General features: G+C 41.4%; 3 protein-coding genes across 4 annotated transcripts; all 3 read right to left on the reverse strand.

Annotated features, from left to right (window-relative positions):
- Positions 1-882: 882 nt before the first annotated feature.
- Positions 883-5,955, reverse strand: gpr63 (G protein-coupled receptor 63). The gene is made up of 2 exons (XM_048250193.1): positions 5,514-5,955; positions 883-3,270 (listed from the first exon to the last, which is right to left on the reverse strand). The coding sequence occupies exon 2, from the start codon at positions 3,153-3,155 to the stop codon at positions 1,914-1,916; it is 1,242 nt and encodes a 413-aa protein (XP_048106150.1). The 5' UTR covers positions 3,156-3,270; positions 5,514-5,955; the 3' UTR covers positions 883-1,913.
- A 367-nt stretch (positions 5,956-6,322) lies between these two features.
- Positions 6,323-9,168, reverse strand: ndufaf4 (NADH:ubiquinone oxidoreductase complex assembly factor 4). The gene is made up of 3 exons (XM_048250194.1): positions 9,007-9,168; positions 8,362-8,450; positions 6,323-7,795 (listed from the first exon to the last, which is right to left on the reverse strand). Exons 1-3 carry the CDS (start codon positions 9,146-9,148, stop codon positions 7,487-7,489), a joined length of 540 nt encoding a protein of 179 aa, XP_048106151.1. The 5' UTR covers positions 9,149-9,168; the 3' UTR covers positions 6,323-7,486.
- A 2,073-nt stretch (positions 9,169-11,241) lies between these two features.
- On the reverse strand, positions 11,242-26,413 carry dse (dermatan sulfate epimerase). 2 transcript variants are annotated; one of them, XM_048250191.1, is made up of 6 exons: positions 26,264-26,413; positions 24,151-24,611; positions 21,083-21,336; positions 16,516-16,755; positions 13,538-13,745; positions 11,242-13,433 (listed from the first exon to the last, which is right to left on the reverse strand). In XM_048250191.1, exons 2-6 carry the CDS (start codon positions 24,570-24,572, stop codon positions 11,687-11,689), a joined length of 2,871 nt encoding a protein of 956 aa, XP_048106148.1. In that variant the 5' UTR covers positions 24,573-24,611; positions 26,264-26,413; the 3' UTR covers positions 11,242-11,686. The 2 variants fall into 2 exon arrangements, with proteins under 2 accessions (XP_048106148.1, XP_048106149.1); XM_048250192.1 differs by lacking the exons at positions 24,151-24,611; positions 26,264-26,413 and adding an exon at positions 22,905-22,968.
- Between the last annotated feature and the right edge of the window lie 993 nt (positions 26,414-27,406).

Consider the following 27,406-nt stretch of genomic DNA (forward strand, 5'->3'; position numbering starts at 1 on the left):
TGGAAATAGCCAGCTAAACGACTAAATATCAATACTTTAACATTAAAAACATTACATGAATAAAGCAGCTTCAACTGGGCAGCTGTTTGCATCATCAGGTTCCTAGGTGATCCAGTTCTCATGATCACATATGGAACAGGAAAACATCAGGGAGTTTAATTCTTTAGGGCTGAAGAGGCGAGGCTTTTTTTGTTTTTGCTCGTTGGAAACCATTCTCTGGCATACAGAGCATAAGTTAACATCAATTAGGTGGTCAGTCAAAAGCATCAGTGTCTGACAGCAAAAACATTTTTAATGGTTCAACCATTGTGAACATTTTCTTTCTATATTTCTTTTCCCTGCATATACAGTGGTCTCATGGATAATTGCAAATTGTGAGTAGAATGTCCATACAAGCATGCCATTTCTCAGGAGCAAGGTACTTTTCTCAGAGCATAAAGCCTTGCATCTCTCCAGCATCTCTTGAGACAGCCGTAAGTTCCTGTTGCTTAGTAATGGCACCCTGAGCTATGATTAAGGTGAGCTTCAAAGAGCTGAACGTACTCATTAGCTACTGCTGGCAGAATAATGAATTCCACGGAGGACACTGATTAAGAAAATCATCGTTTGTATTTACAAAGCTGAGAGGAATAAACTCAACCCAGCGCTAGCTGCATTTGAATTATCCTCATCTAAATGAAACTGGCTAGACAACCAGAGGCCCACTGGGGATGCCTACCCCTGAAACCCACACCCTAAAACGCCATCTAACCGCTCTTGGATTTCCTGCCCTTTGGCGTCTGACTCATTGGGCTGTCTGCACCCTCTCTTTGGGCATTCATTCGGTCAAATACGCTCATTACCAATATTCTGAAGAGACCTACAACACAATGAATTACACAATTTAAATTCCAAAGAAAGTTTAATTCAGAAATTACCTATTAAACATTCAAGCATTCAAACAGAGCGTTTCATATTTTCTAATGTGAACTTCCAATTTATAGATCATAAAGAAGCATTATTCTGTACAGGTGAAAATCGGCTGGCTTTAGAAATAAAGACATTGATAAGGAACAAGGGTATGTAGAACATACAAAACGCTGTTAAACCAGCAGAGTCCAGTCAGGTGCTGCTACTCTGGCATCTGAAATAAATGGTTTATATGCCATTTAATTGGGGCATCAAGAGTCAAAAACAAGACACAAATACACAACAGATAATGTCTTCCTGTGCAAATGCTCTGAGGAGGGAGGCAAATCCTCAGAGGTAATCACCACTTATCTTACCACTGTGAAAATAAAAACTCCCTCAACTACAGTTTCCTCTCACAATATCATTTTACAAAAATAGTCTACACAAGCAGACATAACTGCATGTGATGTGTGACACCTGTCTTCTGTAACAGATGCAAGAATTCATATACACTATGTAAAATATAGTTTGACAAACAGTACATTTAAGGAGCGTGCAGATTACTTATGGAAATGCTCTTTTCCATTGTATACACTCTTCACTTGTGATTCATGTTCACAGCCTCAATAACAATCAAGTTAACCAGTCTGGAAAAGTAGACTGGGTTTATCTTAACGAAACTTAAAGACACTTTAAACAATACTAACAATGTAACAAATATCCACATTGTATTACATTCAATATAATTGTACAGTACACTGAAATTGCACATTTTCACCAGATATAGCAGCATCCTGACTGGTGTTCCCTAAACAAAACATTCTAGTACATATCAATGGCAACAAACGATTTTCAGGTTGTTCAACCATCAATTTAAGCACTTAATTTACAGGCTTTGTAAACTTGATTTCCACAGAGCAAAGACACATCCTTAGAAAGCAAAAAACAATCACAGCTTACTACAATTAGTTAGAAATGTCTTAAAAGGAAAGGATCACTTCAGCTGTGATTCAAGTCAATTGTTATACCACAGAACGATGCTCTCCACACACGTAGATGGCACTCGGGCGGATCCGCCTCTTAGTATGGCCAGGCAGCTGGGGGAGAAACTTAAAGTACTTGGGCATCAAATCAAGGCAGGCGTCGCGGAACTTCTTGATTCTCCAGTAGTAGATAAGGGGATTTAAAGCCGACTTGAGGTAGCACAACCAGAGGAGCCAGGTGCTGATCTCAAAGAAGCTGTTCTTGTGGTAGAAGCCACTGCTGAAGGTCGAGACTAGACTGTACGTGGTGAATGGGGCCCAGCATACAGTGAATATGGAGAAGAGGATGAGGATGGTGGTGAAGGCACGCGTCTTAAAGCTCATGTCAATGTTCATTTGGAAGGGCCTCTGCAGGCTCATAAGGCCCAGTTTACTGGCCTGACTCAGACTGATGCTGTCAGGATGACTGTGGATGCGAATAGTGTTATGGCGGATGGTGTTCAGGATTCCCATAAAGGTGTACAGCATGACCATGAATGGTACAAAGAAGAAGACTAGCATAATTAGCACAACGTAGGCATGATAGCCAGGTTCACCGGTGTAGCCAAACACACACTGTGGGGCTCTGGGGGGGATCTGTAGAGATGGCTGCCCAATAGCCAGAGGGAAGGAGAAGCAAAACGACAAGCCCCATGAGATTCCAATGAGAACCTTGGCTCTGCGTGGACTTAGCTTGTCTTGTTTCTGTACAATGATGAGGAAGCGATCCACGCTAATTATAAGTAGGATCGCCACCCCTTCAATGACAAAGAGCCAAAAGAACATGGCTGACACCCTGCAGAAGATGTCCCCAAAGATCCAATTTGTGGTTACAGCGGTCACCAAGGCAAACGGCATGTTCAGGACTGCCAGCATCATGTCTGCAAACGCTAGGCTAGCCAACAAGATGTTGATGGCAGAGCGCATGGCAGCACGCTGATAGACCATCAGACACACCACCACATTACCAAGGAAGGCCACCAACAGGATTGCAATGATGACGGTGCAGAAGAAGATCTGCAGTGGGAGGCTGAGGCCTGGCTCAGTGTCCTGTGATGCTAGACTCACTGGTTCTGAAAATGTCCTGTATCCCACAGAACTGTTCTCAGCCGAGGCCCGCTCCATTTCCTGGTGAGCCTCGGGGTGTTGGGTGGAGTTCAGCGCCCCAAAACCAACCAGGCTGGCAAAGGTTGTGTTGACCTCCACAGCATGAGTAATGGTAGTGTGAGTGGCATACACCATTCTTCCTCACAAGCAGCTGACCTGTGTTGAGGCATGGTGACTACAAGTCTTCTACCCTATGTGGTAGCTTCAGCAGTGGCATCCCAACACTGGGGATGAATCGTGTGACAGGAACCTGGAAACAGATGAGCAGACAGACAGAAGGAAATATATTCAATTAAATCTGAAATTTACTGAATAAAAAAACATATAATTTTGAAAACACACTATGATTTTTCTAAAATGATCCATTAATCACAATCACTCTGGTCTATTCCAACAAGACTTCTAGAATAAAAATACTTTTTCCAAGCCTATGAATTTTAGAGTGTGTTTAGTTTTAAACCCTAGCCTTTATGCAAGAGTGCACTCTGATATATCCAGTCTTTTGAATTTTAATCCTATTAAGGTAAGCTTAATCACCATAAACCTTGTCTCATAAAGCTGAGTATTCATTTTGCGTTATCCTAGAGATGAGGCTTCTTGTGCATAGGGGTTGTGTTGGACAGGCGCAGACAGCTGCTCACAATATATGCTAGTTTATACAAACACAAAGCATTAGTGGATACTGACCCACTGAAAGTCTGCCTTTGACACAGTAGGCTATTGAACAGGCTGATAAGAAAAGGAACGCCAGAGTTTTCTGAATAAGGTAATAACAAGGCACTGAACAGGCTTTTTTTATGCATGCTAACCAGCATTAGCCTAGCCTACTCATCCTGTTTTCAGTGTATCACAACATAAAACCACCAAAAGCACACATTAACACGCATGCTGACGATCAAGCCTAATATAATGGGCCATTTCTGGAAAGCATGATGGAGTAAGCAAATGTTCATCTGGGGACATCTGATAGCAATAAAAAAATCTTATCGCTTGTCCAAACAGAGCATAGCCTATTATTTTACGCCTGCTATGGAGCAGATGTCCAGCTACGCCCAAATCTGATATGGAGACAGGATTTAAACATGTGTTCTCTGCTGTGGAGAAACATGTTTAGTTGAATTTAAGTCTTTGTTTTTGTTGTTACTACCTAGGTTAAACAGGTAGGGTTGAAACTAAGATAATCATAACAAACAGCTTGAGAGGACTAGCAGTCATTTTTAGACCTATAATGTACTAAAATGTAGGCCTAAAGTATTAGCACTGCATTGAGTAGAAACTAAGTACTAAATCCAAGGCCACCTGGTTGACTTTTTAATTAGAGGAGGGCAAAGTAGATTTGGAAATGGTACTGTATAAAAAATGTATCAAACTCAGAACCCCATTTATCAGCTACATTGTACAGCTAATGCCACTATCAGTCCAGCCCAATGGACCAGTGACTGCTACAAATCTTGCAATAAAACAGGGATGCCTGTAAGGCAAGGATTAATATGTTTAATCTGATACAAATTGGAGTCTTCACTATGTCCCATGGTGGGAGTCAAGGGTAAATGGAGTAATAAGTCTAACTTACTGCAGCATGCTATGTGCATTTAAATAAAACCAAATTAATCCGAATTCAAATAAATCAGATTATTTTAAAAAGCTGGACCAAAGTCGGAATGCAGGTATCTAATGCAGAAACCATAGTAACTGGATAAGGGAAATAGGCCTTGCTAGAATCACTGACAACATGGTCCTATGCAGAGTGCTTGTTGAACCCAGCATCAGACTTACAGTATCATCGAGTACACTGTCTAATGTGTGCATTAAAGACTACATTTAGACAGTTAATGCATTACATGCAAATATGCCATCAACTGACAGCAAGGGTCAATCCACCCACTGAAAGAATAACAACTATCATCCTACTTTATTTAGGGAAGCACAACACAGTAATTATCACTTAATTAGCTTGTCACTTAATCTATTTTAGATCAGTAAGCATCTGAATTTAAATGGCAATCTGGTAATATGCTAGCATCTACATCACATAATAATTTACATTAATCAAAATCATTTGTTCCTTCAATGCTGCTAACGTATTTTGCCATGGCTTGGGTTTATGACTGCCTTAAAGAAATCACTGCTTGCCTGCAAGTCTGCTTCCGTTGGCAACCTTATTGCCTGGACATTGACAAGGCTTTATTTATTTCCTGTCTAGACTGTAAAACTATTACCAGGTTGATTTAATCGGACGTTTACTGAACTGTTGGACAAAGACATTGATCTAATGCATCACATTGTGCTTTACATTAGCATTTTAGCTCAACCGTTGCCCTAGAAATAGACAGATGTTCCGTCTTACAACATGTCACTTAGGCTATCGTATCGTTACATTTAAATGCTTTCGGTAGCTGCTAAGTAAGACGGAATTTCATTAGGCTACTAGTTTTCACATACAAAATCTATAAATCAACCTTATTAACAAGTAACGTTAATGACAAACCATACCTTATTCACTGTCAGACGTGCAGGAAAATGTCGGTGTTGATCAAGTGAGGGTATCAATAACTGTAGTGATGATCTAGTAATCACGTTCGAATCACGACAAGACATTTCACTCAGTAAAGATGTTGCTTGTGTGTGGCTGGATACCGGGTAGATATCATCCACTTGTTAAGGTTAACGTTAGCCTACATACTCAACGCGGACTAGCTAACAGGAGGAAGTCTTCGGCGACAAAGAAACACTGAAACATTAGATTGCGCTTAAAAAACGACGATGAGGTGTTCTAAATTCTTGAGTGAATATTATAAGGGTCGGGTGTTTCCTAAAAACGCATCTGTTGACTATAGTGAGTTGTCTATATCCACGTTAAACATGCGTTTACGCGTTCAATGAAAAATCACTGTTTACTCTCTTCACCAAAAGGCTTCTCACCAAGTTCCTACCTCAAAGCATAGGCTAATGAATGATTGCATCAACGTTAGAAACGCCTATCACGAGCTTCAACGAGACCAAGTTTAGATGGGCATTTCTTTAACCAATCGTATCGTTGATAGAGGGACATCACCGCCCAATATCAAGTTTGACTACCATAGCACATGCAATTAAAATGGCATGCATGATAACAATGATAACTAATTAAATGCATTAAAGTTTACTAGGATGAGGGTATTTGCCAGACTTTTTAAAAAATAGACACATTTAGAATATTAACAATAACAAATCATAATGCATAACATGTTCCACAATATGTAGTGAAAAGCTATGAGGGAACATACCCCTTCATACATGAAACACACTACTGTATGCTGGTCAAATGTCACAACTGCAGCTTTATTTGGTGCTAAATGTCTGCAACTTGGATCTGGCATTCATGTTAACATCCATTTGACATGTTCCAACTACCAAACCATTGCTCTAGACCGGTATCCCAATCGGATTAGATGATCAACCAGCCTAGCTGCGATCATGGAGAGTATGTGGTAGAGGAGCCCTATGGCTTTGTTTTTGCATGAGAATGAAGCCATGACGTTCTTGGAGGTTTACAACATACTCCAAGTCAACTTTGTCAGGCTTATTACTAATCCATGTTCTTGGGTTGTTCAGTGTCACACTTGGGTAAACTAACTGAGAGTAGGTGGTAGGCCTCCTAATAGAGCCCTGTTGCTTTGGTTTACTATAAGAATGAAGCCATGAGTCTCTTCTACTAGGTTTGCCACCTACTCTGAGTTAACCTATCTAGGTATGTCACTTAATCACAAACATGGTATATCTAAGGCCCTTCATTGCAACAGTATGAGTGTGGACTCGTTCAATACAATATGATTATACACCCTGCCATAGTGCACACATTATTGGCAAATGGTTTTGAGAAACATGCAAAAGAAGGTGTTGCCTTGGCCCCCAAATTGCCCAGATTCCAATGGTAAGGAACAGAAAAACAAATCTGAACCATTTCAACCCCTCCTCAGGATCAGCTACTGCCATCTGAGAGGTAGATGCAACAGGGAATCTTTAGTACAAGTGATTGGTAAGTTGGAGCTGCAGAGGGACCAGAGGACTTAAGTCATAATTGGTTTGGCTCATTGGTGCACGCCAGGCTTTTAACATTTAAGGTTTCTCAGCAACACTCCTATCTGAGGCCAAGAGGTTGCAGGGCTACTTCAGTTTCTCAACGTTAGTCCCCATTATACACAGCTATTCAGTGATTAAGGCCATTGACTGATTCAAAATATTGTGCGTCTTTTCTTTAAATTCACATTACAACATAAAACATTTTGTCTCTATAACGTGGTATTACAGACATCTTTAACTCAACAGTATGTCAATAAATAATTGTACTCCACTTTAGGCAGAAAAAAAAATACTTCTCAGTATCCACAGAATATCAAAATAAACACGTAATATTTGTGCACGAGCACACACAAATTCAACCTTGACAGTTTGAATCAGATATAGACAGAATGTGCTCCTAGATCCTAAGAGTCCTTAATCTGTTGGGGCCCACCCTCATTGGGTGGTATTATTTTCACTTCAAAGGGGATAAAAAAGGTCAAAAGGCCCCGAGTATCTTTCAAGTCTAACGAGTACTCTTGGGCCACTTTCTCTGGAGTCCATGTCTGAGGTTCCCGTTTGTGGTGGTTGAGTGCATTGAGAGCCTCAACAATGGAGATTTTCCCTTTGGGGACGTCGGTGATATCGCAGATACCATATGGGTCACCTGGCAAGCTAAACTTTAACGGCCTCCGTTCAGCTTCTGCTTTCGTCCCTGACTCAGATGGCACACTCTGAAAAGCAACACATGCAACAATGTTTAAAAACACAATGAACTAGATCTGGCCATGAAGGATTTTAATGCCAATGTTTTCTTATTATTACCATAATGTTCTTGAAACTGACATATAAATGTGTGGTAATATAATGGTTCTTATTTATAAATCTATTTCAGTGTATGTGACCATGTAGAGGCCGAACACTGCAACAGTGACCGTGAAAAGTAACACGTGTCAACACTGGCGGAGACTGCTATTGGAAAAGGGCCCTTAATCTGGTCTCTGGATTTAACCAAGCCAACGCAGTATGTAGATATCAGTGATATCTACATACTGCGTTGGGAATGGATAGCAGTTCTCAGTGCAAATCCCTTTATCTTTGAGAAACAATAACAATTATGCATCTGATCAATCAAACCATGTTTTCCAGACAATGTGGCCTTGAGGAAATTTGCATCACAGCATAGCTCGTCATGCCAGCCCACCATAATGTTACCGCCAGTCTATTCATCACCAACAACTCAGAAATCACTGTCTGATGGCCACACACTGGACAAAACATAGGCTTTAGGAAGACATACCTGAGGTGCTGGATCTTTTGATTCCACATAGACAGTCTTCAATAATGTCAGCAATGGGTCATTTTTCTTATGGATTTCCTCCGTGATTTCTAAAAACAAGAGTAGATATTCTCAAAATGTTCAGACAATACAGTGAAGATGTCAATCACAAATAAGGTAGCTTCTACTGTGACTGTGTGACTGGATGAACGCAATCCCAGCGAACCTTGCCGAGTACCTTGAGAGCAAACACGTGACAGACTGTCGTGACACTAGCTGCTACGTTTCTTACATCATTTGGCTTGGGGAACCTGTTTAGATAACTGACTGACTATTATGCCAAAACAACATTAACAAAAGTGGTCACAAATTAGCATCATGTCATGCTGCTGTGAGTGAGGTTGCGAGCTGTCATTGCACATTACGTTAACAGATAACGTTACTATTCAATGTCAGGAAGCGACACTATAGTTTTGTTTTACCCTCTGCACTAGCAGCTAGAGGAAATCATGTCCCAAGTGAGTCCCAGACTATCCAACCCAGAGTTGTTGTCTATGGCTGGTCGGAATAGTGTGAACCAAGGTTAGCGTTGACGTTACCTAACTTACTTCACTAACCTAGAAGCTATTTGTTTTATGGGTTAAAAAGTGATCAGCAAACACCTACCCTCGGCGCTTTCAGCCGTAACGTTAGTCACTGGAGTTGGGTGTCGGGGAGCAGAGACTGGTTTTTCCCTTCCTATTTCACGGTGTGCACGATTTTCTAAATTAAAATTTCTGAACATGCGTCCAACCCGAGCCCCCATCATGAACTGTTTAGTCTCTACGTTTGGTGCCAACCATAGACTGTATAAAGGTGTTGACACTTTGGTGTCAACCAAATGAGCAAAAAACTAACGCAACGACCTCTTGTGGATAGGATGACTCATTACTTCCAAACGAAGAAACATCTGAAAAACAGCGAAGGACAACGAAACGAGCTACTGTTTGACCAGATGGCATAATTTCTGCAACACTAAACCACACTGTCTATATCTGTTGCATTCACATCACGTTGCGTTGATAATTTCCTGGTTGTGAAACAATTTGCTACACAGGGCTTTTCCTCAACTTTGACCAGCAGGGGTCCCTGTCGGGCTTCAGCTTCATTGCCATCACCATGACAGTTTGAGATAGTTGGTAAACTGGATAAAGGAAAAAAAATTGTCAGCAATGGTCATCTTTGCCTGTGCAGAATTTAAGTGATCAAACAATTTCTCGAGGGTGGGGTTTCATTTTGTGCAATCAGTAGGCCTAAGTCTAGGCTAAAAGCAGGCCTACATTTGGCCTACTGTTCTTAGATGCTTATGGCAGTGTGTTAACCATGAATATATTTATGTCAGTCATTGTGCCTTAACCTACCATATAGTTGTTTGAAAATACAAATCCACACAAAATAGACCAGTGTTTTGCAGAATATTTAATATGTCGAACAATGAAACAGCAAAGGGCATAAGCCTACCAAGAAGCCTAAGTGTTTTAGAGTGTTACTAAAGACCCCTTTAAGATTTTGAAAAGCGAGTTTTGAATTATATAGCCCATTGCATTTTGTGTTGATCTCAAATTAGAAGAAACTAGCCTATGGCTAAACTACAACCTAGCTCACTGGTGCTGCTTCTCAAATAAGCGTTGTCAAGTGATTCCATATCATGCAGGAGTGGGACCACCAAGCACTGAAGGATGACCTGTCATAACATCTCCATCTGGTGGCAGCATATAGGCCAGCTTTTTTAAATCAACAATTGCATGTCAACTGTCACTGTCATGGCATAATTTTGGTTTAAATGATGTAAAATGTATTTACTGATAAATCCTTGAGTACATGTCAATACACCTGAACTTGAACTAATGGAGATCATGACTGCATACTGTATACCTCACATGGAATACAGAACACGATGCCAACAGTTGAATAACCCAATATACAGTAGTTACTTTTTGAAAAGAGTTGAAAATCTTGGTTCATCATCAAGTATACCTTGGCTGATGTATGTTAATTATTGCAGGGGCTGGTCTTCCCAGGGCAGCTTGGGGTTGAGTGCCTTGCTCAGGGACCCAACAGTGACAGGTGAGAATTGAGCCCACAACTTGTCTAGCTACTGCATGCTAGCCCAGCTCTCTAGCATAACACCATGTGTAGCCCTGCTAACATAAAGACCAGGTTAGATGTATTAGTCTATTATCTTAATGCACCTTTACCTTGTGATCACCCTCATGTTTGTCAAACTGTTTGTTATGTTGTTTGTTATGTTGTCGTACCATGGTTCAACACGTGGGCCTTGAGAATGTGGGAGAATGTAACACATTTTCAATTTACTCTAAGTAGCCACATGACATTTTTTGTGGAGCAAACACTGTTTTTTCTTTGCTCATTTCATAGTGAGCACGAATTTCTAAACTACAATTCCTTGTGTCCAACTCAAGGCCCTATCATGAGCAACTTATAGGATTCAGTGTAATACATTCTCAATTAAAGTGTGTGTATCCATAATGCCATTTCTGCATTTCATTGTAATGCTAAAAACATTTTCAATATTACTTCTGACGAGTGCACAGCTCCTGAAATAATACAGAAGGAGCCATACACATTATGTATGTGTTGAAGTTAGTCAATCATACAGTTCATTATGTATGTGTTGAAGTTAGTCAGTCATACAGTACAATGTATGTGTTGAAGTTAGTCAGTCCTGCACCCGTGGACATGGGATCTGTGCTGTCTTTCTAACATGAGTTGTGCAGATATTCAACATACAGCATCATACAGCAACAGCTCTAAAGAGATGAGAGGATTTCTTTTTTCATCTGAATGTGGTGCTGATTATGGTACAACTGTAATGGTATTAATAAGGACCACACAATGAAATGCAAGTCATATTTCTGTACTTTAATTACAAAGAGTATAAAATAACTTGAAAAATATATCTTGTTTTAACATATATACACTTTTATATATTCTTGAGAAACATAGGACATTTCCCATTCTGTGTAATTTACCATTCTGCATAGGCCATGACATGACATCTCTGCATTTTAGTGGCTATCCTGGGAGATGTTTGACGTGAGGCAGGAAGTCTATTGCATGTCAGAGCTCATACAATCTTGATTCTAAAGCTCCACAGAAGCTTATAATCTCAAAGGTGATCTTGCTAAATACGGTAATCTATCAATTCCTATTTGGAATTAACATTTCCTCAACACCCCCATTCGGTTGGCTCAGGTCGGGTGTGCAACACATATTCACTCTCTGTAAACGGCAGAGGTTTTGAGTGTGGATTAAATTAACAACACGGTGGCACAGAGTGAGGCTGTCAGCACTGTGCCTGAGAACATGACGAATACAAACAAAGCAGAATGAAGCTGTCAATGATGAGGACACAGTAGAAACACCTCTGGGTGTGCAGACTTTGGGCTCTCTGGAAGCGTGTCAACAGCACAGCCAGGAGCAGGATGAAAGTGGCAATGTTTAGAATGAGGAATATCCGTATGTATGAGGTGGTGTTGGACAGGTCTTCGCTTCTGGCTGTAGCCAGCATATGAACTTCCTTGTATTTCCGGCCCTTTATAAAGCCGGCCTTCTTGCCTTTGCGGATATCGGAGTAATCCACGAAAGCCCTAGAGTCGCCGTCCCCTTCCTCCGGGACCTCTTCATACACACGCTTCATTGTCCTCTGCCTCTCCTTCTTTTCACTGCCCTCAATCAAGGCAAAAATGTCCGGTAGGCTGTCTGAAAGTCTGTCTCCAAGATTACCTTTCTTGCCAACCTTACCTTTGCCCTGCTTCTTGGTCAAAGCAAACATTTTCTCAACAGTTTCCTCTGTCTTCTTCTTGTCAGAGAATTGAAGGAGGCGCTCGGCAGTCTTGCGGAAATTATCCGTGTTGAGCACCCGCGCGAGAATCTGCCTCTCCAGGTGCTGGAAGACGGGCTTGACGTGCTGAAGGTTGTCCTCCACCACGTTCACATACTCCTCCACCTCCTGCAGCTCGCTGTCCCTCACTCCTGCCGCCTTCTCAAACACGATCTTCTTGTCGTTGGCCAGGACCATGGCAAACAGCGGCTTGGTGGCCTTATCGCCAGTGAGCAGGTAGATGGTGTAGGTGTGCTCCTTGGTTGTTAGATAAATGTCAACTCGCTGTGCATCTCCTCTCATATTGAAGCTCTGCACCTCCATCCCTGGTCCAAAGAAGATGTAAGCCACTCTGTTGTGGGGGATCCTCAGAGGCATAGTCACATTCACATAGTTTGAGCCATTGTAAGGATATCCACGTGGATAACCCTTGTATCCCAGAACTCCTCGTTCGCTATGGCCCGTGTCATCCATCCAAAACATTTTGTAGGCCTCCTCATCTTGTTTGATGAAGGCGCCATAAATGCCATTCATTGTGATGTCTTTGAAAGGTTGGTCAGTGTTGTGGAAGAAGCTGCTCATGGTCCTTGTCGGGCTGTCTTCTTCCAAGTGGATGTAATCCACCAGAATTAGTAGCTGAGGGTGAAGCAGGAGGAGGTTCCTCTGAAAGCTCTGGATCTTCAGCTCTTCGCTGTAAGCATATTTGCCCTCTCCGCGGATGAACACCATTCCCTGTCTCTCCAGGACGGCGTCCACTCTGCCCAGGCAGTCCGCTGCTGGGCCATGCTTGTATTTCAGCCACTTGGAGTTGCAGGCCTCAGTTAGCTGGCCCTCCCATGGGGCAAAGCAGCTCTCTGACACGGCAGGGGAAAACATGGCCGCATTGTTGAGGAAAGTGTACTTTGGGCCGTAGAGAGCCTCTGTGATGAATGGGACCCCATTGGGAGCGAAGGTGAAAGAGTTCTGGTCAGGGTGCTCATGACCTGCGTTAAAGTTACGCCAGCCCTTAATCCACTCCTTGTACTTGTTCTTGTGTACAATGTCATATATGGCACGTCCTCCCAGCTTCCCTGACTTGAAGGAGAGAAAGGTGTGGTTGAGCGTGGCTGATAAGGCACTCCCATAGGTGACCACTCCCCAGTCCTCAAAGTAGTGGAGTCTAGATAGTCCATAATCAGGAGGAGGTGTGGCTGTTAGTTTTGGATCATACCTATAGAATAAAAAGTAGATATAAAGATAGCAGATCAAATGACTCACAAATATAATTTGATGAGTCCGCTGTGTATGGTACAGCCTGATTTTGTAAACACTTACCAGAGAAACTCTGTGTGCAACGTGCACCATCTCTGGCCTTTCCCTGCTTGGCCTGGCCCGTCCACTACACGGTTCTTTTGGATCATGTTTGCAAGCCAGTTCCCACTGCCATTTCGCATTACATATCGGTCCAGGAACACCAGCTGGCTTTCTGGACCATAGAACCAGTTGTAGTTGGAGTCTGCAATGGCAACACTGCGCTGGAAACCTGATGAGAAAAGAGCAAGGTCCATGAAAGATCACACAACATCTAAACATGAACTTCAATGCTCCATATGTGTCATGCCACTAAGAGGATAATCACACAATAAAATAATTGTCATAGCAAAATGAGACATAATTACATTATACATCTGGGCTCTTCTTCAAATGAAATATTTTGAACACATAACATATGTCAGAAGTATGCCATACTGGGAACAAAAGCTTTTTGTCCGGTCACAAATTTCTACTATAAACAGTCCTAACATATTATTAACCACACATATTGTTGAACTGAGTCAGAGTATATTATTACTTGTTTGGTGAATGTGAATAAATTAAACACAAGGTTTTCATTAATTTGGCTCCATCTAAAGATCTGAGGATAGAAGCAGCAGTTTGATCTGAAAGCCTAGCAACTGCAAGTAAATATTTAACCAAAATGCATCACTAGAAAGCCAAGGATAACAACATGAAAGAAGGAAATCAAAGTGAGAATGACTCTTTTTGTAAAAGCCTTGATGGCAATCAAGGTCAGGTGAAGTGAAAGTGCAGACAATAACATTTGGGCTATCCAAATGAGAACACAAAGAAAAGCTATTCTTTTCTCATTCTGCTCTCTCTTCTGTCATGAAGATAGATAAGTGGAAAAAGTAGAAATTGTTGGTTTAGATCTCCTTTCTGGCTGTGCTGTCTAAACACAATACAGCTCCTGTTAACAGGGAGTTGTAAAATGCCCAGGGCTGACCTGCCGGCCTTCTCCATGGCTGCCCTCCCCCTGACCTTCCAACGGGCCTCTCAGTACTGCCATGGGAGGAGAACTTCACCTGACAACTTAAAGAGGTCACCAAAGAAAGGTGGCCGGCACACATGTGGAATCCTAATCTGAGCATGTGGTGTTTCTCAGTAAGACACAGCTTCTAGATTCTAAAGACTGGTTTACGTAGGTTACGACTAGACCACAGTCAATGACTCACCACAGACAACACACACAAACACTCAGATTTGTTAAAATACAAAAATAATATTAAGTCTGACATTCAAGGTAATTCACTTTGTATTTAATTCACTCTGCACAAGTCACTAATATAAGCAATGCTCTATACTGGATCAATAAAAGTATCAATAGGTAAACATAAAAAACATTGTAAGTGATGAAGCATATTAAACTCTATTTTAAAACTGTAGGATGTAGATCAGCGTGTAAAAGATATGGCCCGGACAGGACTGAGGGCCAGAGCCAGGCAAATATCAAGGATTTAGAGATTTGATCTGTAAGATTTCACTCTTTTGATGCAGGCAATTTTCTCCTTCTCCTTCCCTTCTTACTTTGTCGATTCCGGTGTGAATGTTAAAGTGGCAGTTTTTATTTTTTGATTATCACACTTGTCTCGCGCACAGTCAAGAGGCTATCGGATAACTCAGAGTACATCACAATGATTTAGGGACTGTCTACAAAATCATGTGGGTTATACAAGCATAAGGATCAGTTAACCTTGGTATGCTGTCTAATGTCTCCACCACTTTGACAACTGAAAATAAATCTCACTACAATAAAAAGTCAAACAATGTGCATGACCATTTTTGGGTAGATGATAATTAAATTGTTACATGGAAATGAAAATATGTTCCAATGTAGCTATTCTTCGATGACCAGTCTGATGCAATCACTTTTGCCCCAGTGCATGATGTTAGACATACATGCTTGTGAAACTATGATGGACTAGAAGTGAAACTATGCCAAATTACTGGAACTTAAGTGCTGAGATGTGCAGTACATTTCTGAGAAAAAAGCTGCCTTGCATAACATTTTACTGAGGTTGACATTTTCCCACTGGTCAAGGTTTTTGTAAGTGTGAGTACTGTATGTGTGTGTGTGTCCTGAAGCGTATCTTGCGTAACTCACGGTTACTCTGATTTCCTTTAGTAACAATTGGTCTTGACTACATTTAATACTGTATACTGTAGAAGTACCTCAAGTACCTCAGCCAGTCAGTGTACAACTTGAGCTTGAGATACACTTTCTCAAAATGCATGTTGTTTCAGGAACAGTTCAATGTTACACAGCTAAACAACTGGCACTAGATGTAAATCCCCTCACAACAAACACAATATAATGGCTTTTGAACTATTTAGACCAATATCTGTTTTAAAATACACACGTTTATACTGTACCTTTATACACCTCTCTCAAAACAAAGACGGGCACAAAGACACAAAGTGTGTTTTTCTGACATGAACACTGATGAAATGGAGGCCTAATGTCTATGTTCAGAAAGCATGTGTTCAGTGACCTAAGAGTCTTTACTACAACTTTACAATACACCTCTATATTGGAAGTCATTGCCACCTGTCCACTGAAGGGATGAGTTAGGCTGGTGATTTCCTGGTTCTGTGAATTATGGGTAACTGCCACTTTTTTTGGCACTTGTCACTTTCTGACATTTACATGTAGTGTTTCCCTTAATTGTTAAATGTGGCATCCCAAGATGGGTGTAGTTTATGACCTTGGTAACTGTGTTTGTGGTTGTAAGAGTGGGCTGGATCCCAGTTATGGAGGCCTCTTTGTAAGGCTCTAGAGTAACATAATTTCTACACAGTGTGTGGTTGTCTTTTCCCAAATAGCATTCAAAATAACATTCAAGAGCAAAAATTCCTAACTTTATCAAGACTTTTTCAGGTCTGAAAAACAGTAATTCAAATGTCCATAATTCTTTCAGGCTATCCAGGCCTGCGCAAGCACCCTGCTACAGAAGTAAATGATGGTGGGGCATTACCTGGCAGTAGAGTCCGGTACAAGAAAGCAAAGTGCTTATGAAGCCATGGATGGTCAAAGTGGCTGATGGCAAAGTGGCGCTGGACCAGGAATATGTATTGGAAGAGGGAGCGAGTGGTGTAAGTTCCATAGGCCACACCTTCATACAGTGACCCATCAGTCACATCCTGAAGAAGCACCATAGATTTCTCCATAACATCCAGAACTTGCTTGGTCCATAGGTACGCTTCCTGCAGATAACCTGGTGGACACATCAACGTCATGTGTACATAACACATTTATCATTTCCTCATGTTTATATTCATGTATTAGCTCACTCTACACATGATAGGTTTAACACAGCATGCATATTCCCTGTACACTCTACATTTTTTTAAATTAATGTCATCCATGCTGAGAGAGAGCGAGAGCATGCGCGCAAGAGAGGGAGAGAGAGAGAGAGAGAGACATTAATTTAATGGAGAAAGTGACTGTGGCTTGTGAATGAATGATCATTTTCTAAGGAAACTTTGAGTCTTTAGTGAAATCCTCAAAGCACTATTCACACACTGAAGTATTTCCATCTGTCTGTACACTCATGGAACTCAGATCCTGAAGAGCCACTTGTGGTCTCTTCTACTTTCCTTACCACTGTTAGCCACCGCAGTTCACAAGCAGATTCCATGTACATTAAATGCCAGAATACCCAGTGCAGAGCCACAGGCTCGTGGCTGTTACGGATCAGGCTGTAAGGTAGTGAGGGCCAGATGTACTAACGTGTTTTTCGCCCACTTCAGGCGTATTTGTTTTCAAGAACGTCGCGTAAAATCATTGCAGGTATGTACAAACAGGTCAATGATGTAAAAGCGCAAAACTGCCTGTCGCGGGGAGCTGAACATGGCTAATTGCGTTTTTTCGTGTCATGCATATGCATTCATGGGAGGATCCAGGGAAAGTGGGAGTTTAGCGTAAAAAAGATGGGAGGGGAAGCGCAGAGCGCTTAATTATGTATTCCGCGGTATATACAAAGACTGCTCCTGAAAGCGCACGTCTATTCTGCACCTAAATACTTCCGCCTTGTAAAAAGCAGGTGTTAATCCAAATTGCAGTTCACTGCGTCAATAAGAGAACCTTTCAAAGACAACAGAATCGCTATTTAGAGCACCAGTTTTGTAAGTATTTGTACTATCAAAAGCAACCTTAACTTTCGTTGGCCTTTTGAATGTCTTCCTTTCACTTTCACATCATTCACTTAAACTTTTCTACTTGCTATATTTGACCAATTTTCTATAGCCTACGTGCACAAGTACTTTGAGTAAAACTACTGATCTTCATTATCTCCCTGCTTGTTGACATCTTATCAGGTATGGTATAATTTCATGATCGCTAAACGTTTGATTCTTTTTAACGTTGTCATCAGTTAACTTCATTCAACTGCGCTTGTATAGGCTCTGCCATTCAGTTGTGGAGGTTCGTAAATTGCGTTTATGGGCGAAGAAAGGCAGAGAAAGGCAAGAGAGGAGAGGAAGAGTTTACACTAGTTTGATAAATAAGACGGAAACTTGGGTCTGACAGCGTTCGTAATCTGTGGTTTGTCCATGATGCTGATAACGCTACGTTCGCAAATGTACGTACATCTGGCCCTCAGTGTTCTGAGAACCAAACGTAATACTGTGATATGCAAAACGCATGAACATAACACTGTAGTGCCCAAATCAACATGGCCAATTTTCCCATAGCAAAAAAATGAGTTGTACAAACTGAGTTGTAATAATATATAACACTTTATGCATACTCATAGTTAATGGAGTTTTTCCAAGTGTGTGTTTTAATTTTGGAAGCGTATACAAAAGAAGCTTTTCAGTGCTGTGTAACCCAGCAAGACTGTGGCAGTAAACACGGATGCTTTGGCTCCAGAGTCACTGGGTTCATGCTGTTGGAAGCTAATGAGCGCTCTTGTTTATTAAACGACTAGAAGAAAGGAGTATGTTTTGTCATGCTGAGGGATTAGTCTTGACTTCACCACTGGGGATCTTCATAACACCAAAGAATCTGAAGTCCAAAACTATAACCGTTATTCCCTACACATCCACCAGAGTCATACAGGGTGTACATGTGCTTCTGACTTAGCCCAGACTAAATAAAGAGCTCACAAAGTAATTCATGCAAAAGTCCATAGGACAGGTATTCCACGCTATAATAGCTGTTATTTCTTTGGGTGCATAGTGTTCAGATGGAGATATAAAACAGTGTCAAAACACACTGGTAAGCCTGGGAATGATTTGGAGGGCTTCAAGCTTTTTTCTTTGGGAAAGTATCCAACAGCATGCGCCATTATTGGGCCTGAATTAGCTTTGAAACTCTCTTACATAACACTTTTTTCCCTTATTTTCATTTGATCAGAGGATACCGTATGGGCGGACTTCTCCCACATATTTGTTGCATATCGTCTACAATACGACTCGAGCTTACAGTAATTTGTCAAGTTTCCATATAATGTCTTTTATCCTTCAAAAATAATCAGTATAGTATAGTATATATGAAGGGTTCAGATGCAAAAGCCTCTAAATGCCACCTACGTCAAAAATGAGATAAAGATGGAGAGTGGATGCTCTCCACACATAGTATACGTTAATCAAATAATTTTACTTCAAAACCCACTAAATACCACTATCTTCCTGGTCTGAAATATCGATTTATAGGCAAAAACCTATAGGAGCCTGATTTTAAATGCTCATTTAGTGGTCAGACAGATTTGGAGGGTTTTGCATCTGAACTCTTCATATACTTTTTTGATCCCGTGAGGGAAATTTGGTCTCTGCATTTAACCCAATCGGTGAATTAGTGAAACACACTCAGCACACAGTGAACACACAGTGAGGTGAAGCACACACTAATCCCGCCGCAGTGAGCTGCCTGCTACAACGGTATTTCGGGAGCAGTGAGGGGTTAGGTGCCTTGCTCAAGGGCACTTCAGCCGCGGCCTACTGGTCGGGGCTCAAACCGGCAACCCTCCGGTTACAAGTCCAGAGTGCTAACCAGTGGGCCACAGCTGCCCACAAATCATAGCTTTAATTTTGAAAATATCGGTCATAATTTCTTTGCAGCAAATGATGAACATGAAAGGACTCCTTTCAGAACTGACTAGCAGCTCTCATTGCACTCATTTCCACAAAAAGGGACAAGATTAGGACAAAAATAGAACATCTCACTGCAAATGTGTGTCCAGACATGCAGACACCTGTGCCTGGAATGCACCTATCCCTTAAGAGCGTCCTGCAATCAAGTGATCTAATGCTTTCTGCCACTTCCCTTCTCACCCCATCCTCCAACCACCATGTTCCCTTTCCTTTTTTTCTCTGGCTCTCAGTTGAGCAAATTACTATTGTGTGTTAATCGGGGTCAAGTGACAAGGTCAACTAATGCAGCTGAACTGACAGAGTAAAATGTGGCTTTATTGTCTGCCTGAAAATGCCACATCAGCTTTGTACCTTTGCCTACTTATTTCCTGCCTACAAACAGTGAAAAAAACCCACTGTGAAAGCATTTATTTTTTTCTCCTTGTGTCTGAACAACAGTGTAAAGGAAGGAGAGTGCTTTTCATCCCCCTGACCTAGCATTCCATGCCAGTTTACACCACAGCACACATCATCATAAAGCAGCTTGTGAAGGGGAAAAAAAGAAAAACCTCAACACAGTTACCACAGCAATCTCCACACGCCTGTTGTCATTTATTTTATATCAACTCTGCCCTTTTGTACAAGGAGCCTTTCCATATAAACAGAGCAAGCTGTTCCTGCTGCTGATGGCTGAGAACAACGTGCAGCCCTAGAACGTTGCCCGAATGCCTCCAGTTAAAGCAGCAGACTATTAATGATGTTCAAGCCAGCAACATTAGCTTTTTCTAAGGGCTCACAGAGAAGGAATATATGGGCTGGTTGTATTGTCTTGTGATAGTGCAGTGCTGCTGGGTGGAATATATGGGCTGGTTGTATTGTCTTGTGATAGTGCAGTGCTGCTGGGTGGAATATATGGGCTGGTTGTATTGTCTTGTGATAGTGCAGTGCTGCTGGGTGGAATATATGGGCTGGTTGTATTGTCTTGTGATAGTGCAGTGCTGCTGGGTGCCGCTTCAAGGAGAGAATGAAAGCGGAAAGTCCACGCTGAATGTTATGGAATCATGCGGAGAGTTGCTCCACTGGAGAAACAATTAAAGGGGATTAAGTGGAGCAATGGAGAATGACCTCGGGCTGACTGAACTGAAATTCCAGTCAGGAATGCTTCTTCCCTCGAGGGAGAGGGACTGGCAAAGCTTCCCTTAAGACATCTTACTGAAAGCATGTGCACTGGCCTGGGGACCTCTTGTTTTCAGGTGGTCTTTGGGCTCAGGGGGGAGTGCTTTGTATTGACTAGCCTTATTTTGTGCTTATAATGTGCTAACACAACAATACTTTTATAGACCTTTATAAATACTGTATGTGTCATAAATATAGGCAGAGCCTGGAAGAAATTCTACCCCAAACTAGAGCACATTGACAGACTATGGATGTGTGTAGCATGGAAGTCTATTTAGCTTCACAGAGACTCACCCTGGGTCATGAGGACGAGGCTGCCGGTTAGAAGGGCCACACAGTTGGTTGGCTGGTGGTTATGCAAGTACTGGAAGCCCCAACCTCGATGGTAGGACTTCTCGTACATGTAGCGAGAGGCGTTGCCAATGACCTGCAGGAACCGCTCCTGCTGGCGCTTACTCAGGTACTCATAGAGGAAGTCGTAGGCCGTGGCGAAGCCCACCAAGGAGTGAGCCATGGGCACCTCATCCCACGGTGCATCTTTCACCAACCTGGAAAATAAAGAGCATGTCACTGGAGACAATCTACTCATGCTAAATGCTGGTATCTTGTGTTGGGAACAACTTAAATTTCCCAATAGCAATTTAATGTGGTCTTTGAAATATCCATAATACCACATAATAGTTCCAACACTGATGACAATTTTGTGTACAGTGTTGTGTATTATCTTATCGTGTATGTGAAATGAAACATTTCAAACCATTAGGCCAAATATAAGCATCAAAACTGATGTAAGTTATGGTATTCAGACAAACCAGAATAAGAATTACAGCATTAGGATGGTTTAGAATGACATGATATATTGGCTGACAAACAGAAAGACTAAATCCCTATTTTCTGAACAATATTCAACGTCAAGCACTTACATGACTGTGCTAAATGTAGATGTGATCAAGCTATTTAATACAAATACATTGACCCAAAGCTTAAAGTTCCAATGAATCACTATTCTTATATTGCCCTGTTTCACAAAAATACATTAAAAAAGTATGCACTCCAGGTTGGAGGTTTACTGAAAGAATATGGTCTTTCTGGTTCTTGGTGGAAACATAATTTTAAGGTCATGGACACCACAACTAATTTTTATGGCCACTTGTAAGGTTTCTTGAGAGGTTCTGGAATTGTAATGAAAGTGTGTGTAAGGAAAGAACCTCATATTATGCCTTGTTAAAAGTGTGAAAACACATGCTTGGTGGATTTCAATTTTTTCAACTTTGGCAGAGCAATGATCTTTGAGGACAGAAATAGAGAGGGGAGTGAAAATGTACTGTTAGTTGGGCGTGGAATGGTTGACTTTTTCAACTAAGATGCATTCTCAAATATTAGCTTAAACAGGTGAGGTCTGAGGTTGCGTTAACACCAAACAGATTTACTTTAAAGACTCACCGCAGCTGAATTGGAATTGATGTAACCTGTTGCATTGGTTTCATATGTGTGTAGCACTTGAAATCTATTTTCTAACTCCTGCTGACTCTGGTCAGCAACCTGTTCTAAAGCAGAGGTCTCTGCCTCACACAGCCACAGGATATTCACCCCTCTGCTGCCCATTTCATTTCCTCTGAATGCGGACATGTTCGGCAGCGAATTCAAACAGCTGCAAAACACATTTCCTGGACCACAGGTCTACTGGACCACAGGGCTCTCCAACTGCTCTGTCACTGAGAAATGTATGGACAGCAGAAACGTACACAGCGTAAAAGGCTGCTGCTGTCAAACTCCCAGGGAGCCAACAGAGGCCGGTCAGGCCGTACATTAATACAGACCAGGGATATCCTGCCTAGGGGAACCATGTTATTCAGCGTTGATGACAGAAACACACGTTAACCTAAAGTGACCTGTGCTGCTTTGGGCACAACACACACACACACACACACTGCATACCTGTGACAGGTATGATTTCAACCAAGAAACTCCTAGATGTCAAAGACACATAACAAGGTTTCATTTTGTGTAGAGCTATACAATATATTATATATTACAGGATATTATGCATCCTGTACCTCTCTCTGAACAACACACATGACAGCTGGAGAGAGCAGGAGACAGAAGCAGTACCCACCAACTCGGCTGAGCTGCCATCCTCTCCATGTAGTCGCGGACTAAATCCAGGGCCCCGCCCGATGTGTAGATGTGATCAAGCTATTTAATACAAATACATTGACCCAAAGCTTAAAGTTCCAATGAATCACTATTCTTATATTGCCCTGTTTCACAAAAATACATTAAAAAAGTATGCACTCCAGGTTGGAGGTTTACTGAAAGAATATGGTCTTTCTGGTTCTTGGTGGAAACATAATTTTAAGGTCATGGACACCACAACTAATTTTTATGGCCACTTGTAAGGTTTCTTGAGAGGTTCTGGAATTGTAATGAAAGTGTGTGTAAGGAAAGAACCTCATATTATGCCTTGTTAAAAGTGTGAAAACACATGCTTGGTGGATTTCAATTTTTCAACTGCGGCAGAGCAATGATCTTTGAGGACAGAAATAGAGAGGGGAGTGAAAATGTACTGTTAGTTGGGCGTGGAATGGTTGACTTTTTCAACTAAGATGCATTCTCAAATATTAGCTTAAACAGGTGAGGTCTGAGGTTGCGTTAACACCAAACAGATTTACTTTAAAGACTCACCGCAGCTGAATTGGAATTGATGTAACCTGTTGCATTGGTTTCATATGTGTGTAGCACTTGAAATCTATTTTCTAACTCCTGCTGACTCTGGTCAGCAACCTGTTCTAAAGCAGAGGTCTCTGCCTCACACAGCCACAGGATATTCACCCCTCTGCTGCCCATTTCATTTCCTCTGAATGCTTGGGACATGTTTGCAGCTTAATTCAAACAGCTGCAAAAACACATTTCCTGGACCACAGGTCTACTGGACCACAGGGCTCTCCAACTGCTCTGTCACTGAGAAATGTATGGACAGCAGAAACGTACACAGCGTAAAAGGCTGCTGCTGTCAAACTCCCAGGGAGCCAACAGAGGCCGGTCAGGCCGTACATTAATACAGACCAGGGATATCCTGCCTAGGGGAACCATGTTATTCAGCGTTGATGACAGAAACACACGTTAACCTAAAGTGACCTGTGCTGCTTTGGGCACAACACACACACACACACACACTGCATACCTGTGACAGGTATGATTTCAACCAAGAAACTCCTAGATGTCAAAGACACATAACAAGGTTTCATTTTGTGTAGAGCTATACAATATATTATATATTACAGGATATTATGCATCCTGTACCTCTCTCTGAACAACACACATGACAGCTGGAGAGAGCAGGAGACAGAAGCAGTACCCACCAACTCGGCTGAGCTGCCATCCTCTCCATGTAGTCGCGGACTAAATCCAGGGCCCCGGCCCGATGTGGGTAGAGCAGGCAGAACATAGACAGCACTCCGAGGTTATTTCCGTAGACCTCGTTCCAGCGGGCGCTGAAGTCAGCGGGGCTCCAGGGAGGCAGGTACTCCTCCGGGTGCTCCAGCATGGCCTCGCCGGCCTCACGGATGCGGCTCGCTATGCCCTGATGCGTCTCCGCCGCAGCTTGCTGGAGATCCTCCACGTCGGACTGGCTGAAGTACAGCATGGGATGCCCGTCATAGTTGCCCCCCAAGAAAGGGATGCCCCCACTGGAGTCTATCTCTGCACGTGCCCGGACAAGGTTGGCACACACTAGACTTATGAAGAACACTGTGGGGGCCCCACGGGTATAGGTTCTCATCATGACATCAGTGGCAGTGCTGTGGCATTTCCAGACTCTCAGCTGAGAAGGAAAAGAGAAGAAAACTGAGCCATATTTTCCCCACTTTCTCATACAAAGGCTCTGCATGCCTTGAATAATTGGATACAGCTGTATCCCTGATCATTTTGGCTCAAGTGATTATTTAGGCTGAGCTGTAGTTCCAAGATACTATGACAAAAATGTACAAATGTTTCATTCTTTGATTCTTTGACATTCTTTCATTCTTTGACGTCTTTGAAGAAAAAATAGGATATTTTATTTCTGGCTTGCAGTCAATTAAAACACCTAAGGTAACCAAAATCATATTTCATACAGACATCTCCATAATACCACAGTATTTCCTTAAGACAAAGTCCATCCATTAACAGGAGTCTATCAAGATGTACTCTCTATGTCTAATTATACAAGCAACGCTTAGAAATATACACAAGTATACCTTCATTTTTAGACTTCAAATTGTTGAAATTGAGTTAACTGTCAATGGCAGGGTTTTGTGAGTACATATTGTGGTCTAGGCTAAATGTCTATGACCAAATGTTAGAGAAAGAATCTCATGCCACTGCCAAATGGAAAACATTTTGGCTGTCATTTACAAGTCAGGTTACGAATGTTATATGTGGAATTATCATTATCTTTTTGACGTTTTAGTGATTTCTTACTTATGGAACAAATTAAAATCAGATTTTTGATAGTATACTGTTATTGCTTTAGATTGATTGTTTTGATATGTCCTGTCTAGCATAAGGCTGGAAGAGGTGATGGACTGCAATGCAATACCTAACCTTTGACCTGTCACATTCCTTCCTGATGGACACAGTCAAATACCTCAACCTTGGAGCACAGTGGAGCTTGCATAAGCTCTGGAGTAAGGAAGCCAAACGCACATGTGTTTGAAAAGGCATGGAGGCCAGATTCACTTGGAGCTTTAAAAGAAACCAGATGAAAATGAAGTTCTGTCCTGGTCTGCTTGATCTTTTTCTCAGTACAAAGATAAGCTGGGGAAAAAACTAATCGCTAAATCTTCAACAGTGACTTCAAAAGAGACATTTATCAAAAACTAGATACACTAGAATTAATCATTTACCAGCATTTAACGAAGGCACGCGTCATAATATTTAAGAGACGTCCTGGTAAGATATCATCTGACCCATTTTGGATTCGAAACATTTATTTGAAAAGTAGGCTAGGACACATGCACAGAAACACCATTTTGTGGTCTGAAATGAATACTGTGAAAACCACAACAGGTTTCTACCTCATGTTCTACTTTCATGCATATTTTTATCCTCTCCCACATTAACACCAAACCACCCGCAGGGTGCATTCATCGACATTTATCTAAACAATGTTAACAAAGTGGTGTATGGACATTGTTTAGGGTAGAGAAAATACGATATTATATAAAAACAGGCATAAGCCTGATCCAAAACATGAGTTGAACCAATAATTAATTTCAGGCATAATATAATAATTATGCAAAACAGTGGGTTTAGTTGAGCCTTGTAATGTAGGCTACGGAACGAAATGACTAGGCTAATACCACAGAAACCCCGGGCGCAACTATTTTCCAAAGTGGGCAGACCTATTACAGTATTTCTGGGAGAATAACTTCATCAGAAACCGGACCAAATACCCACAATTTGATTGTAGTAATACTTTAAATATAATCTTACCTTCCTAATCCGCTAGCGTCATGTTGTCCATGTATGTTTTTCAACTTGTCGTGAGCTTGATTGATACATTCCATTCCCCGCATTCATTACCCTTTCCATCGATACATCGTAACTTCTCCGAGACGGCCTGTAGCTGAGTGAGAAGAGAGGTCTGTGGGCTGGGAAACGTCACCATCCGTCGCTTTTAAGGAGGCGCAGTGGGGGAAAGGGGATTAAGGAGACTGAGAGCAACGTCATCAGAGAAGTGACTTTTTCGACAACGCTATACTGTATATGATAAGATAGGCTATTGTGAGTAGGCTGTTATTATATTTTTGTTTGATCAATGTTAATCTAATAAGTTAATTCTTCTCAATCGATCGTGTCAGTATGCTACACATAGGCAACATACATACCTGTACCATAAACAACCGTTATAATAGGCTAATAATAAAAGCATTGATTACATGAATAAAAGCATGTTTCTTCGCCATAGCTATTGCCACCATCATCACAATTGTATTTATTTTATCTTGTCCATATCTAAATTGGCATCATAAACAATGCACTTGCATTTTCCTACGTTTCTTTATTTCTTCTGGCTATTATTTACAGTTTTTCTCACTTGCTTTAGCGTATTACTCAGATTAGAATTGAAATTTTCAAAACAGCTTGTCCAAACTTCATATCATCTTATCACTTTTACACATCATTAAAGCAGTTTCTTCCCTCTTGAACAAACATCAGTGCTTTCCATGCATGTTTGTAAAAATGCACTGTGGTTGCATGCTGAATAGTCTTACCCCATAAAACAAATTGGCCTTATTTCATTGCTTGAGTCAATGCAAAAGCATTTAACTAGCTGTCATAACTAGTTGTCATAGTCTGTCTAGCATATACTGTATTTGTACTGTATTGTAGTTTTCAGACCCTTTCAAGTTTTTCATATTTTGTTGTGTTTCAGACTCATCTTAAAATTCTGCACACAATTCCAATACTGCGTAATTATCCCGTTTACATAAGTATTCAGACCCTTTGTTATAAAGCTTGCAATTGCGCTCTGGTGCATCCTACTATCAATGGTCCTTGAGATGCCTCAACAACTTACAGTTTTTCTCAGTCGCTTTGGTGCCTTTCTCAGATCAGAATGAAAATTATCATAAC

This window comes from Alosa alosa, chromosome 8 (genome assembly GCF_017589495.1).
Source record: "Alosa alosa isolate M-15738 ecotype Scorff River chromosome 8, AALO_Geno_1.1, whole genome shotgun sequence".
Classification (NCBI taxonomy): domain Eukaryota; kingdom Metazoa; phylum Chordata; class Actinopteri; order Clupeiformes; family Clupeidae; genus Alosa; species Alosa alosa.